This window comes from Phoenix dactylifera, unplaced genomic scaffold, assembly GCF_009389715.1.
Source record: "Phoenix dactylifera cultivar Barhee BC4 unplaced genomic scaffold, palm_55x_up_171113_PBpolish2nd_filt_p 000900F, whole genome shotgun sequence".
Lineage (NCBI taxonomy): Eukaryota > Viridiplantae > Streptophyta > Magnoliopsida > Arecales > Arecaceae > Phoenix > Phoenix dactylifera.
In genome coordinates, this window is record NW_024068262.1 from 100,583 (window position 1) to 115,908 (window position 15,326).

The window sequence follows — 15,326 nt, forward strand, 5'->3', positions numbered from 1 at the left end:
AAAATTTAGCATTATTTTAACAATTGGTTTCATACATTGCCCATATTTGTTAAATAAAATTTTCAGGTTTCTATATGCGTATCCGTTGGCCAGGGGTATCATCAAACTGTCTCCAAAGGCTACTTCTCCTTGGACTACATCTGAAAAAATGAGTTGGGAGAGTAAGATTTTGTTCCTATATATATATAAAAAAAAGTCTTAAGATTTTGTTCCTAAAAAAAAAAATGTCAATGTTTAGGCCTGAGAACGTGCCAATTGGCTAAGAAGACGAAGACAGTGAAGACGAGCCTGCACCAAATTCCTTCCCAGTAGAAGTAATCTAAATTTTTGCAGGATGCCAAGCATAGGATATTGCTGCTAGTGAGCATTCCCTCGAAAAGGGATGATGTCATACCTCCAACCTGAGATCACGAGCCACGGGTCGCGGCAACGACCGCATACTCATAGAAAGCTTTCCGATAAGCATGCAAGGCGTCTCATCATGATATCATGATAAATACGCAATAAAAATAATATATATAATAACATTCAAATTCTGATTAAATAACAAAAGTAAAAATTTTAACAAAATTAATAATATGCTAAAGTCTTGCATCAACTCTAATCCATGCCTTATACGCAGTGCCGGCTCGAGCCTTAGGCGACTGAGGCGGTCGCCTAAGGCCCCCGGCCCAGGGAAGGCCCCCACCGGTCTCAGTCGCCTAAGGCCCCCGGCCCAGGGAAGGCCCCCACCGGAAGATGCTGCAGCTATACAAATACTCATTCCTTCCATTCTCGTCTTCCCCCCTTCGTCTTCCACTCTTATCTTTCATCCCTTCTCTTTTTTGGTTTTGGTCTTGGTTTTCCTTCCCTCACATTACTCCTGATCCAACTGGGCCATCGGGAAGAAAGATAGGGGGATCGGAGATGGACTTCTTGGAGGGTGGAGATTCTTTTAATTTTCTCCTCTCGGTTTCTTCTCCCCTCTTGGGTGGTAGAGAGAGAAAAGGAGCTAGAGGGAGTTGAATGGTTGCTGTGCTGTGATGTTGCAGTTGCTGCTTGGGTACTCACTTGAAGGGGAGACGGTGGGATGGGACTTTTATTTATTGGATGGAGTGAATTTCCCATAATGCCCCTACTTTCTCTTATAGAGAGGTGCAATTTTTTTATTACCTTGACAATGAAGTGGCATGAGATAACCATTTCCTATTCGGCTTTTGCTTGACATGGTAAACACTATTGTCAAGTATTATCTTAGTTAATTAATCAGTTTCATGACCCTTCTTTTCGAGCAATTACTTTTATTTACTTTCATTTAAAAATTATATTAAATTAAAAAAATTTTTAACCTATTTTTATTAAATTTATATATTTTTATTGAAATAATATACTTGATAGCTATCTATTTCTATATCATTTTTTTAAATATTTTATATTTATTAAAAAATATTATTAAAAAAAAGGTCTCATTTATTGGATTTGTCTTAGGTCCCCAAATGTATTGAGCCGTCCCTGCTTATACGTGCTGCACTGCACAAGGATCGATCCCTTGGAAAATTTTGTGCTTCACCTCACGTGCATATATATATATATATATATATATATCCTAGAGAGAATCCGTTTGAAAGGCTTACGTGTAAAGTCGAGAGGTGGTCCGAAGTTTCAAGACGTGTCCCTACAATTTTTTCTTCTTTTTTTTTTGTTTTGTTTTTGCTTCTGGCCCTGACAATTATGACATGACCGCCACCTTATAATTATATCCCATGGATGGATTTGCGGCTGCTGCGGCTCCTCTCTTCCGATAGCGTTATCAGTGTGGGTCCGTGACGAACTCCAGCCGCTTCCTTCGCCATGGCTTCTGCCGCTCCACCTCCCGCCTCCTCCTCTTGGGGGTGCGGTCGTCGACGTCGAGTCCGGTGCTCCGCCGAACGCCAGGGGCTCTTTAGCCGCATCGCTCCCGTCTATGACAACGTACGCACCACCTCCTGCGAACGCGATCTCTTTCATTTTTGTCTATTAATTCGTAAAATTATTGTAGCAGCTGAACGAGGTGCTGAGCCTCGGCCAGCATCGGATCTGGAAGAGGATGTCCGTCTCTTGGGCCGGGTAACGGCACTTACACCGCTCCCCCCCCCCATCTTTCCTTTCCCTTTCCGGCCTTTTTTCTTTCTTTTTAATTTTTTGCTACCCCTTCTCCCCCTTTTACTAAAAAAGAAGGAGAAGACTATTTACTAGTTTTTCAAAAGAAATAGCAGTCATAATAGCAATAATCCTAATACAGAGCGAAAAGGAGCGATCGAGTTCTAGATTTGTGCTGTGGAAGCGGTGATCTGGCGTTCCTCCTGTCCCAGAAAGTCGGACCTGATGGCCAGGTGCTGCTGCTTCCGATTCTCTATTTTCTCCGCTTCCCTTTCTTTTCCTTCTTCTTCTTCTCAATTATTCTAATAATAGGTTTCGTACTCAGTTGATCCCTGATAAAGTTGCTGGGGGCGCTGGAGTTTTGCTCTGTGCTAGTTAAATCATGTACATAGCAGCTATGAGAATTTCGTTTCTTGCGCCCGAATTCGAATTCCCCCTTGGCGGCCTGGCGTTCCCCAGTAAACCCTAAGTAGCGTCCGCCTTACCATTTTGCATCACGGTCGGGTATGGAGGCTTATTTATACGATTTAGCATTGGATTGTTGCCGAGTTAAGAATTCGATTTTTTTTTTTCAAAAACAAAAGAGGAACTTGGTGTACATTTCATTTGATACGTCGTGTTTCGTTCTTGGATGGTAGCTATGTTTTTAGGGTCTCCCTTTGTATTTATTATCTGTTCTCAATCTATTTTTGCTCTTAAGTTATTAAGACTGGGCGCCTAGAGCCCCTGGCTGCTTGTCTGCCATGTACAATCTCTTACTAACATCAGACCTGGGAGTTGTTGCACCTTTTTCATATCAAGGTACCAGCTTAACGATTCCTTTACGGACGAGGCGAGTGGAGGCCTTGCATTTGCCTTGGAAAACAATCTAATTAGCGAAGATCTTACATTTATGCACGGAACACAACGAAAAGAACCTGTATTTCTGCCCCCTGTTCATTGGAGCCTCATCCCTTCTCTGCACTCATTCCTCCATCAATCTAGCATCTCGTCATCTTTTTTTTTTTTTTTTTACCTCGGTTTACCTTGTTTACATTTCCATTCTATAGTAAAACTTTTGCATGTTTGCACCGATGACCGGATAAACTGGTGCCTTTGAAGATAGTGTGGGTGGTCATAGAGGATGCAATTGCAAATATTCCTGGTGTACTTGCAGGAGCGGCCCAATGTATTTGGGGGCCTAAGGCCGTTTTGTCTTTGAGGCCTTCCCTACAGTGGGCCGGCCTAAGGCGAATTCACAGGGGGCCTTTTTTTTCCATTTTGTCTTTGAGGCATTTCCTGCGGTGGGCCTTCTTTGGGCCGAGGCCTTAGGCGACCGCCTCAGTTGCCTAAAGGTTGGGCCGGCCCTGTGTACTTGATATGCACTTTTGCTCTTTTCCTCTCTTTCCACTTACGTGTTCAGGAGAAGAAGAAAAAGAAAATGATAGATATTAAAAATGTTTTGAGCTGCAATTTTTTTAGTTGGCGGGTCTTATGTTTCACCACAATTCCATCAGGTGAGCGCTCTTGATTTCTCAAAAGATCAATTGTTGATTGCCACGGCTCGTCAAGATTTGTACTGGAAGGCTTGCTACAAGAACATCGAGTAAGCATCAATTAAACTGGAACAGAGAAATATTTTTGAAACCTAAAGGTTTGTAGGTCTGCTTGTTTCATTGACACCTTAGGATTCGCTTCAGTAATCTGGGTAATTTTGAGCAATCTACTCTTTACTTAATGTATGAGAGCCATTTATGGTATCTAATAAACATAGCTGAAATTTCATGACTCGCCGTAGCACTGTACACCAAGTGCTTCTACTTGGATCTTCTGAGTTACAGATAAACTCTGTATAAAGTTTTTGTCTGTAGCAGTGATAGGACATTGTTTCCTTTATATCCTTCTACTGATATCCATATGTGCTGCATGTTGCAGATGGATTGAGGGTGATGCCCTTGAGTTACCATTCGCAGATAGCTACTTTGATGCAATTACAGTTGGATATGGATTACGTAATCTGCTTGACAAACATAAAGCTATGAAGGAGATATTTCGTGTTCTAAAGCCAGGTGTCTGTATTAAATATTAGTTTCCATGAGTCTGATTGCGGCTGTAAGATTCTTATTCATCTCCTTTTTAATGATGGATTTTTCAGGCTCAAGAGTGTCTATATTAGATTTTAACAAGAGCACCTCAACTCTGATAACACAGTCTCAGGTATTTAGTTGCCATGATACCAGGACCAGTAGTGGCACCACCAATCATTTCAAAGAAATGATGTAAGAATTGACCAGGCAAAACACCTGGGACAATCACTTCCCAAGGTTTTGACCTGGAATGTCCACCAAATGTGGGAGGCGTGCAAGTGCTGCGCTATACCCCGGTTTGTATCAGGTTGACCGCTTTGAAGTGGAAGTCTTATTTCCATTAGCAATAGTGCCTGAAGTCTGAGGCACCATGTTTAGAATTTCTTGGGAGACCCGGGGATCATGCTTTTTTAACCTGGGTTAAAAAATAATATGGTCTTTTCTTGTTTAGGAATGGATGATCGACAATGTGGTTGTTCCTGTTGCAAGTAACTACGGGTTCTCGAGAGAGTACAGATACTTGAAAGCCTCAATTGCTGAATATTTAACAGGTTTATTTTCTTTCTTCAAACTTATATATTTCCGTATGCTAACATACTCCTGAATGATATAATATCAACCGCGATGAACTTGTGCACTGCACAGCTAAATCATTTCAACTGGCTCAATTTTGCTGCACAACAAAGTCAATCTAGTTGACAATGAATCCTGGACAAGTGAAACTTAGGCCACTTAATCTGTTGTTTTAGCTCCATCTAAATCTAGGAATCGGCCCCTTCATGAGATGATGTCAAACAGGCAATTGAAACTGTTATAGTATCGGTGAAAGTGAAGCTGCATATTTCTAGGCCTGTCTCATGCCTTTTTTAATGTTCCAATGCGAACGGGTAGACCCTAATTCAGTTCTCTGGAACTTTTCTGAAAGGTATATAAGTGGCTTTTATTTTCTTCGGTGTAAAACCGTTGAAGTTCCAAAATTATGAGAAATACTTTGTACTTCTTAGCATTTATATCTCCATTGCTTAAGGAATTTTGCATCCATTTTGGCCAAAAAACCTATTGCCTGTTTCTTGGTGTTATCTTACGGTTCAACTTTTGTGTGCAGGAAAAGAGTTGGAGAAGCTTGCCAAGGAAGTGGGATTTTCCGATGCTAAGCATTATGAAATTGCTGGAGGCCTCATGGGAAATTTGGTGGCAGCTCGATAGTGGACAGGACAAGCACTTCGGTGTAATTTTGGAATGCTGATTTTTAAAGAGCGTTCGTTTGTAAATAGTGAGTCCTGTAGAACAGTTTAAAACCACATGGTCGGTTGTGCATGGACCTAATCTGCTTCTGAATGCAATGCATAAATATTTTAGTTCTATGAAAGGTGATTGCTGAAATGTGATTGGTGCTTGATCACTGATCAGGTATGTTTCGGCTGCTTCTGGTAACAAGACTGAACTATTGGATGGTTGGTTGGGGATCGCTGATCGCAGAGACGCAGAACCATTTTAACTTGTCATTGCGGTCTATCCTATCAAGCCATGCCACCTTTTGATGCAATTACCATGTCGTTCGGTTAATGAAAGCTTCCGAAGGGTAATGCTTACATGTATCCACACATTCGCACGCACGAATCTACTACTTGATTGTTGTAACAAATTCACAATCCATGTAGAGTCTGACTCCATAAATCTGCTGTGTATATTGTATAGAATAAATGGAAAGGGAAAAAGACGATTAGGGAAACTAGATGCACGTCTGTCTGCCACCTTACATTCAGTCCTTTCACCAGCCACGAGAAGCAGGTCGGGCAGCTGCCCGTGACTTCATATTGCGGGTTTTTCCCCTTACAGATAATTTGCATCTGTTGTTGGAATTAGCGGCCACCAAATGGGGATGGCTGCCCGGATGTTGATGCATGCCATTTTAAAATAATGACCCATATATTTACCATGATCTTTGTCATTCCAAGTTCCTTGAAAAATTTATTGTTTTTTCATCAACAAAAAAAAAAAAGAAATTTTATTTTTTTTCCCTCAAGAACTTGCTATGTGGAAGCTGTCTCCATCGGTACAACCTCGTCGTTCCACTTCCCTGATTCAGGCATGCTATCAGCACAAGCAGTGTCATTTGTCGTCCAAAAATGTCTAATAAAGAGCACATGGCTATCGATCAATTGGAATAACTTGAGAAGTTTCAGTAGTTTGTTGAAAACGTAATGAAGCCAAACATAATTCAGATATCAATATAGCATTGTGAAGGTCCCAGCATTCAATGATTTTTATATAACATCTCAAGTTTCCGGCCAAGCTTCACAAGCCGGTCTCCCATGATCGGCCTAAATTTTACAGGTAGGTTAACAAAAGAAAGGAGAAAGTTTTTAGATTTTTGACGTTGTTAATAATTTGAAGCAGTATGACTCTTAGGTAAATGTTTCAGTAGCAAGCAAAATTTGGTGCTTCAATGGTCTCATCAATCATGATCAAAAGTTACACAGCACAACGTTGCTTAGATGCACCCTTGATTCAACTAAGACCGATGGCTCAAATCCAGAAAAAATTTGCAACCTATGCTCTGAATCTTGCCAAACTGTTCATAACTTAAGAGTAATTTGATCCCTAGCAAGGACATCAGTATCAGAAAAACCAATTGATAATCATTCAAGAAAGGATTTTCCCCCTCTTGTTTCATCTAGGCTCAAGTATACTGATTGTTGTACTGTTAATTGAAGATGCACTGGATCCATGCTGCGAGTAAATTTTCTTTGGTGCTGCTGATGCATTTTCTGTGCCATAACCGAGAAATGGTGGTGGGGTTGGTTGGGTGATGGTATCATCCTCCTTGAGCATTTTAACTACCGCTGACATTGATGGTCTCAGTTCTGCAGATAATTGCGCACAAAGCAGCCCAATGTGGAGTGCCCTAGATGCCTTCTCCAAGGGAAAATTACCTTCTAGTACTGGATCAACAGCTTCCAGCATTCTATTCGATGTATAACAATTCCAGACCTGAAAAAGGAGCCAGATATAATGTAACATCTTTCTTTCTTTTTATTTTTCTTTGCTGTCGCTGTTGTGCTTTTTCTTTTCCTTTCTTTTTTTTTCTTTTGCATGTTGCTGTTTGCTGGGTGGGGGGGGGGGGGGGGTGGTTTCAAAAAGATAAATGACTGGTAAGATTGATGGCTTTGTTCTACTTCCAAACTACAGTTTTCTGATATGAGAAATTATGAGTATCAGGAAATAGAATATTACCATCTGTAGAACACCAAGTGGATTATTAGATTGTTCGTCTTTTCTGGAATTGTTCCTCTTTCCAGTGACAACTTCAATTAAAAGAACCCCAAAACTGAATACATCTGCCTTTTCCGTCAATTTGCCACTAGCAAGATACTCAGGAGCCATGTAGCCTCTACAAAACAAGTATTTGTAATAATTAGTACAAAAAATATGAACTGTTTACTCCTGGCTATATGCATCATCTGAAGTGAAAAGTATGAGTTCGGCACAGTAATGTTTGCAATATTCATTCAATTAGCAGCATCTAGCCAGCTCATCTGCTTCAAAAATGTAAAAGGAAGCAAAGATATCGTAGAAACTCCAAGACATGATTGAATGCTATTTCCAATGCTATAATATTAAAAAATAAGGACTGCTAACACAAGCCAAACTAGGAATTATACTTACAAGGTTCCAGCTATGGCAGTGGTGATGTGAGTTTTATCCCCTGGAAGCAATCTAACAAGCCCAAAATCAGCAATTTTGGGAGAGTAGCTCTCATCAAGCAATATATTGCTGAGTTTTATATCTCTATGCACAATCCGTAACTGTGATTCTTCATGAAGATAGGCCAAACCCTCTGCAGCCCCGACAATGATGTTGTATCTCATTTCCCAGCTAAGCAGCTGAGCATTCCTCCTATCTGTATCAAGAAAAGAAAAACCTAGCATTTTAAGATGGGATTTGATGGCGAAAAATGTCATGCACAGTTCAGCACTATCAAAATAGTATATCACCAGAAAAGTAATAACAGAGGCTCTTATTCGGAACATATTCATAAACAAGAAGGCTTTCGGGGCCAGTGATGCTGCAGCCCAACAGCTTGACAAGATTTTTATGATCAATTGTACTTATCAAATTGATTTCATTGAAGAACTTTTCCCATTGTCCTGTATGAAAAAATAACCTCTTTACTGCCACAACCCTGTCATCTAGTAAAACTCCCTGTCCAAGAAAAAGACTTGACAGTTAGAAGTGGTCCACAAAAGAAAAGTTTCCATGAAGACTTGGTCAGAGGGAATTGCCTTGAACACCGAACCAGATCCTCCCTGACCCAGCTTATTGGAACTGTCAAAATAATTTGTCGCCCTTTCAAGCATTTCATAGTTGAAGTGGAGACTGGATTTTATAACAGTAGCTGCTAAAGCACCCAGTTGCTTCCTCACTGAAATGAAAAGTTTAAGTGGCTCAAATCCCTATTTGTTTGTTAATCATTCTAAGGAATAACATAATTCACGTGTCCAGTAAAGGGAGTTTTACCTGTCCTAGTTTCAACCTTTCTCTTTCCAAAGAAAATAAGTACCATGATAAGCATCAGAATCACCACAATGGGAAAAACCACAGGTAGTTTAATGATGTGCCTGCCTGATAACAAACAGTAATTAATGAATTTAGAAAACCACAAGTGTATAATGGAAATATAGATGAAAGAATAATAGGTTTAGACAGTACCACTGCTAAAAGAAAACCACAATCTCATCCCAAAGAGCTTATAGACATATTTCAGTAGCTATAACAGTGCATGAAGTTAAAATACTGGATTTGTTGGGCAATCCAACATTTTAGTTGAGATACAATGACCACTGCAAGTACGATTGATACAAGTCGAATCACTATACTATGTATATATATAGTAATCCTGAAAACCATTGTCCTTTCCCCCAAACCCTCTTTTACCAGCATCAGAACATTCTACTGCTAAAAAATTAGTATGACCAATTTTTCAGCCTTTTCATATCAACTCTTGCAAAATCTCCAGGGAAAAAGCCTATATTAGGATCTGTGAGTTGCAACCGTGATTCATGAAATTAGTATCATGTACCATAACTATGTCAGTCCACTCTAAACAGCATGTAGAAATGCCAGGCCCAATAGACGCTCAGCATCCTCAATAGCTAAAAATTTTATGCCCACTACATATGCAATCTTTTATTGTTGTCTCAAATCTTTTATCTTCAAAGATCATTCTATTTTTATATTGTCAAATACTTCATGTTCTCTAGCTTCAGACATGTGAAGTCCTCATACAAGCACCTTATTGAATGAGTCATCCTTGCCCAATGACCGATGTCCATGCCTTTAGGTCTAAGGACACTTCCTCACATCATAAAAATTTCCTCCATGCAACTCTCTGCAGTCCCCATAAATTCGTAACAGTATAGGTAACGAGAAATGAAGACACAGTTCAACATGAGTAACTGCATATACATCTGAGGGATAAATTCTAGCCTAAAAGGCTGATTGAAATGAAATCCTCGAACAAGATCTATTGCATTAAAAAAAAAAAAAATCAACCCAATAATTGAAATTGAATTACCAAGATTTCACATCTATTCTAAGATTTTAAGAGTTAATTCTCATGAGCCCAGAACACATGGGTTAAATCAAGGCTCATGCAAGGTTTTCAAACCTTGAGATCTCCGCTACCTAGGAGGGTGGTTGATACTAAGATGGTTCGAGATTCAGCGTTGCATGGATATGGATATGAGAACCGATCACGAACACATATCCAAGTATTTGACTCGGCAAGAGGGGAAAAGGAGATATGGAGATATGTAGGATAAATATTAAATTTTGTTGAAATATATATCTAATTGAAATTCTTTCTTTAAATATTAAAATAAATATTAAATAAATACTTTTGTTAAGGCCCTTCAGGATATATGTTTGTCATTCAATCTATCCAATTAACTTAAGAATAACATTTTTCAAAGTTATGTCAATGCTTAGATCCTTGGATAATTAATAAAAGGAAAGAACATTCACTTCTAATATAAAAATAGAGGGTCAAACTTGTTGGAAGAGCTCAACTCTCCGCCAATCCTTAAAAGCGGCAACCATATCACTTCCTAAATATCCAAGTGTCTGCTATGTATCCCACATGGTATTTTAGGAATCTAGATAACATATCCAAGATTAGGCCAAAATTTTAGGAATCTAGGTATCAAAATTTGGCACAATAAAGTAGTTTCGAGATTAGTTACTATCTTACAAAATTAATTTGAGTATTTAATAATTAAAAATGAATTGCTATGATAAAACCTGATTAGGAAATATTGGCCGATAATTTGATATCATGTTGGATGATATATATATCAAGATAAATCTGTTTATATCAGCTGAGATAATAGGGTCCAAGGCATTGATTTTATTGTCATGATGAATGGCCAAGAATGATAAAAATCAATGCCTCAGCTGAGATGAAAACCTTGGCTATGTGATTTCCTAAAGTTTTATTCAAGAAAATATAGATGGGTCTACATTCATTGTTACTAGGTAGTGCTTCAAATTATATTATTTAAATGTTGAGTTCAAGTGGAATCTTTTAGTATCTATTTTACAAGTTACTTGGGAATTTGTATGCCCTGTGAAATAAGGTTTGTTTGTTATAGGACTATGCTAGCATAAAACCTAGGATACGCATATTTCAAATTGCATGTTGTATCTATATCTAATATGTATCACATAGAAATATACATCAGATATAGGCAGGATCAAATTTTGATAAACTGACCTAACATAGTACATGACGCCCCATATGGAGCCATGATCATACCATTCCATGTTGCTCCTTATTTGTCAATCTGAGTAGATACAGGGTACCACATCGCGTTCCATAATAATACAAAATGAGTACATCCTAATACCCCAATATTTCAAACCTTGGCTAGGATGCATATATGATAGTTATTTTATGTGTCATACTTTTTGAAAACTATAACACGACCCTTTCTGTATATATTTTGGGATGAGAGAAAGGGGTTTTCCTTTTATTTTTTTCATGAATGCTGCTCTCTTAGTAGTGACCAAGATCTGGTGAACTGTGTCGAACCGTCTAGTTTGGGGCATATCGAACCGGACCGGTCGGCCGGCACGGTTCGGAGCATCTAATCGGTTTAGTTTAGCTTTCATTTAGGAGTGAAAAGGAAAGTTCTTCACTTCCCCGCCATTCTTGTAACCGTCACCTGTAATCCGCGCAGGTGTGTCCGCACCCCCTGGAGTGAAGACATAAGTCTCCCCTTGGAATTGGCTGCTTTGCATCTCCCCTCTAGCTCTCCTGACGTTGCGAAGCCTCCTCATGCCTCTCTCTCCCTCTCTCTCTAAATTCGGAGAGTTTTCTCATTGTGAAAAACCCGTCTCTCTCTTTTTCTTTCTCAATTTCTAGAGTTTCCAAAGAGAGGAATCTAGGTCTCTCTCCCTCTCCCTCTTTGTCGATGGCTTAAAGCTCCCCGTAATGGTCCCCATCGCCCTCTCTCCCCCCATCAATGCTTCCCCTCTCTTGAAGCTCCCTCTCCTTCCTCTCCCCCTTCTCCCTCTCCCTCCCTCCTCTCTCACTCTCTCTTCCTCCTCTCCTTCTGCCTCTCCCCTTCCCCCTCCCTATTTTGGTACAATCTAACACGATATGGTACAAAATGGTATTGTATCGAACTGATTGCCGACCAGTACAAGCCCTGATACCGGTCCAGCAAACCTTGGTGATGACCATCATGTATACTCAACTTATGAATTTGAAATAATTGATCTTATTGTATAAAATAGGGATATGATTTATGGTTTTGAATAATGACCATATGATGGAGTTTATAAATATTTGTATGAGCATTCATATGTCATAATCATAAGCAAGCTATGGCTTATGGCTTTTTGGCATATGTATGAACTAATATATTTTTTTCTGGCCACATCCTAGCCACATTCAATCATTGTTTTTTTAAGATTTATCATGTTTCAGCATATCCTTGTCATGTTGTGTCCCTATCCTGAAAACACATTCAATATATGCTTCATATGTTGTCTTCTTAACAATCTGTAACACCAGAGTGACCTGCAGTAGGAATGATCAACCAATGAGGATTCAAAAGCTAACACCAAACAGTCGGGGCAATGCTTTGATGGTTATGGATATTGTGTTAATAATATAAAATAATGTAGCTAAAGATAGTGGTTCTTTGAAAATAATGAAAGCATATAATGTTGATTCCAGAACATGTCCCTAAGATTACATCACTATTCATTTTGGTTACGCAACAATACCATAACAAACTTAGAGACATAAATGCAGCTCATTTAACTTAAGATGCTACAATAAAAGAAAGATTCAATCTCTGATTTAGAATGTCTCCTCGAGAAAAAAATAATCTGATTTAGAACATGTACCGGAAAGCATAATATGCTCAAAATTGTACATCAAATAGAAATGAGTTCCCTACATACATATATGCATTTTAATATATATGTGTGCGTGTGTGTCTGCGTCTGTGTGCGCGCGCGCGCGAATATACATGTGTGTGTGTATATATACATGCATGCATGCATGCATTCTTTCTTCTTTATCCAGACACATTTCCATGTTTACAGAAATCTTTGAGAGCTATTCTTCATGTTGAATAAGCTTAGACCGCATAATAAATACTGTAGGTTTCACTACAAGCTAGCTTGCCTTCTATCATGGATGCCAAGATTCTCTGTTGCCCTGGGCTGCATTAAATTTTGATTTAACACCACTTTGTATAGAATGGTGTTAGGTTGAGTGCCACACAGAAAGTTCTCAAGCTTAGACTGTACCTTGCCAACTCCATATGAGATCATTGTTGTTTGTTAAATTCTTGAAGCGGTAAGACACAGATATGCGTGCATACACGTTTACGTTGATATTGCAAGAAAATGGCTTTATCTACTGTGAACTGAATTGCTGTTGTTCATAAGATTGCTGAAAGTAGATCAAACCACAGAATATCAGAGCATTAAAAAATTTCCCGTATTAGAATTACGCATTTACATGGATATTTCAAGAAAATGGCTTTATCAATTACGATCTAAATTTCTGTTGTTCATAAGTTTTTCAAAAAACTATATTGAACCGCACAATAGTTGAGCATTAACAATCACCTGCCAGAATCACTGATTAATAGACCATTTAAGCTTAATTAGCTGAATCGGGACTGCACGAGCAGGATTTGGTGTGGCTGTGTGGAATTGCATCCCTTCAAACAAATATATAGTAAGGAAGTACTTAAGAAGCAAATGCTGGAGTTGAGTTTTTTTGGAAGGATTCAGAAGCAGATACAGTATCCAAGGTAGAGGTGCCTGGTTACCAAGATTTTAAGTTATTCCTTCTCAGACAATCATCTCATTGTGCTGAACAATAGATCCTCCATTTCTTGAACAAAAACAAGATCCTTTAAATAAAAAGGACAAAATGAAACATTTTTTTTTCGGGAAAAAAAACTTTGCATCATCTAAGAAAGAAGCATAGGATTTTGCCAGTAGAAATTACAGTTAAAAACCAGAGTTATATGGACAAGTATGTTTCTTTGGTTCTTACCCCTTCTTTTTTCATACTTAGTAGGATAGGAATGGTGCGAACATAATCTTCAATTTCACATATGCGGTGCTTTTTAAAATCAGTATACAAAGGTTGCATGTTGTAGCAGAAAAAAAAAAAGAAAAGAAAATTACAATCTTACAAACAAAATGGCAGGATATCCTTGCACAAGAGAAGTAAAATAAGCAAGGTCCATCAAAATGCATTTGCGTAAAACATCCAACTCACCTGCTACTACAACATGGATTTCAAAATCGTTGTGGAGTTGACTGATGGGGTACCTCATGTAACACCCTGATCTCAGCATACTTGCTCCCTGTTTAGGAAAGCAATGACCAATTCTCGTACCTGCATCCGGCAAACACTCTGGGCACGACCTCTTGTTCACGAACTTCCAGCACGGCCCCAACCCATGAACACTCGAATTTTCCTTTCCCACAGAAGCCGCAAAGAAGCTGTCGTTTGGCGGAGCCCGCATGCTCGATTTTCCGACGAACTTTCTGGCGGCTGTTGCGAAAGCAGTCCGGTTCCCGTTCGAATGCACGTCGCTGCAGACCAGGTGGTTATCGAGTCCCGGTGCCTCTCCGAAGAAGTCGTAGTCATCGAAGCTGACGGTCGCATATACAAATCGAATGTCGAACGCCAAAATAGATGAATTGGCACCAAAAAAGAAAAGAAAAGAAAGAAAGTTGGATGCGGGAAGTATAGATAGACGAGAAGGAAGGAACACCGATTGTTGTTCCGCAACGGTTATGAGGATCAAATGGTTTACCGGAGATGACAACCATCCAAGTAAATCCGAGCGCCCCGAGTCGGTCTCTCTCCGGGGAAGCATCGGAGGATCTGGGCCTTGCACCAGGCGATGCAGCGGTGACAGGCAGGCCTGGAGAGATGCTCGGAGCACTCACCGGAAGCATAGACCCGGTCGTCGGCCGAGGTTCCCGCGACGACCCTGGCATACCGCTTCGAGGAGACCTGCGGGGCGATGGCCTCCATCGCGCTCCTCAAGTTCTTGGCGAAGGCCAGGCGGTCCGAGGGAGCCGCGGTGCGGGTGCCGCAGATGAGGGTGGCCCGCGAGGCAACCGACAGGTCGACGGAGGACAGCAGCAGCACGAGCACCAGGAACAGAACAGGGGGAGAAGCCTTTAAGATCGAAACGGGGAAGGCTTTCAACAGCGAAGGAAGAGAAAGGGTGAAGGGAATAATAATATCAAGAGCTGAGGACATTTTCGACTCAAGCAGATGGGAGCGGGAGAACCCGGAAAACCCAAGGAAAAGAAAGGAGGGCATGAAGAGGAGCGAGAAGAAACCAGAAAAAGGAGAGGTGTTTGGATGAGGACGATTTCAATTTCGAGCTGCTGGCTGAGCTCCAACTGGGATGGACAGAGGGCAGCAAAAGAGAGGCCATTAATGAGGTGAGAATTGGGTTGCCTGGGACTGGAGGAATGAATGAAAGGAAAGGTTAAGAAGAAGGAATATCGGTGTTTAAAAGGAGAGAGGACACTGCCAAAAATATATAAAAAACTAAAAGATAATAATAATAATAAAGAATGTTT

The 15,326-nt window shown here is 39.9% G+C and overlaps 2 protein-coding genes across 4 annotated transcripts; one reads left to right on the plus strand and one right to left on the minus strand.

Annotated features, from left to right (window-relative positions):
* Window positions 1-1,744: 1,744 nt before the first annotated feature.
* On the plus strand, window positions 1,745-5,912 carry LOC120107556 (2-phytyl-1,4-beta-naphthoquinone methyltransferase, chloroplastic-like). 3 transcript variants are annotated; one of them, XM_039120874.1, is made up of 8 exons: window positions 1,745-1,950; window positions 2,021-2,085; window positions 2,261-2,351; window positions 3,615-3,703; window positions 4,033-4,166; window positions 4,253-4,314; window positions 4,636-4,735; window positions 5,290-5,912. In XM_039120874.1, the coding sequence occupies exons 1-8, from the start codon at window positions 1,831-1,833 to the stop codon at window positions 5,388-5,390; spliced, it is 762 nt and encodes a 253-aa protein (XP_038976802.1). In that variant the 5' UTR covers window positions 1,745-1,830; the 3' UTR covers window positions 5,391-5,912. The 3 variants fall into 3 exon arrangements, with proteins under 3 accessions (XP_038976802.1, XP_038976803.1, XP_038976804.1); XM_039120876.1 differs by lacking the exon at window positions 1,745-1,950 and having other exon boundaries at window positions 1,957-2,085; window positions 3,587-3,703; XM_039120875.1 differs by lacking the exons at window positions 2,021-2,085; window positions 2,261-2,351 and having other exon boundaries at window positions 1,746-1,950.
* A 635-nt stretch (window positions 5,913-6,547) lies between these two features.
* LOC103703802 (cysteine-rich receptor-like protein kinase 3) lies at window positions 6,548-15,230 on the minus strand. The gene is made up of 8 exons (XM_008786792.4): window positions 14,543-15,230; window positions 13,999-14,378; window positions 8,706-8,810; window positions 8,471-8,610; window positions 8,183-8,390; window positions 7,854-8,088; window positions 7,422-7,578; window positions 6,548-7,178 (listed from the first exon to the last, which is right to left on the minus strand). The coding sequence occupies exons 1-8, from the start codon at window positions 15,058-15,060 to the stop codon at window positions 6,858-6,860; spliced, it is 2,064 nt and encodes a 687-aa protein (XP_008785014.2). The 5' UTR covers window positions 15,061-15,230; the 3' UTR covers window positions 6,548-6,857.
* Window positions 15,231-15,326: the final 96 nt, after the last annotated feature.

What these genes read in the sequence shown, in the direction of transcription:
- LOC103703802 (XM_008786792.4), bottom strand. Translation starts at nt 15,060, where the DNA reads ATGCCCTCCTTTCTTTTCCTTGGGTTTTCCGGGTTCTCCCGCTCCCAT. An exon ending in CCTCTGTTATTACTTTTCTG is followed by an intron (nt 8,089 to 8,182) that starts GTGATATACTAT and finishes TTCTTGATACAG; the next exon opens with ATAGGAGGAATGCTCAGCTG. An exon ending in ACTGCCATAGCTGGAACCTT is followed by an intron (nt 7,579 to 7,853) that starts GTAAGTATAATT and finishes CTTGTTTTGTAG; the next exon opens with AGGCTACATGGCTCCTGAGT.
- LOC120107556 (XM_039120874.1), top strand. Translation starts at nt 1,831, where the DNA reads ATGGCTTCTGCCGCTCCACCTCCCGCCTCCTCCTCTTGGGGGTGCGGT. An exon ending in GCTTGCTACAAGAACATCGA is followed by an intron (nt 3,704 to 4,032) that starts GTAAGCATCAAT and finishes TGCATGTTGCAG; the next exon opens with ATGGATTGAGGGTGATGCCC. An exon ending in CTCTGATAACACAGTCTCAG is followed by an intron (nt 4,315 to 4,635) that starts GTATTTAGTTGC and finishes TTTCTTGTTTAG; the next exon opens with GAATGGATGATCGACAATGT.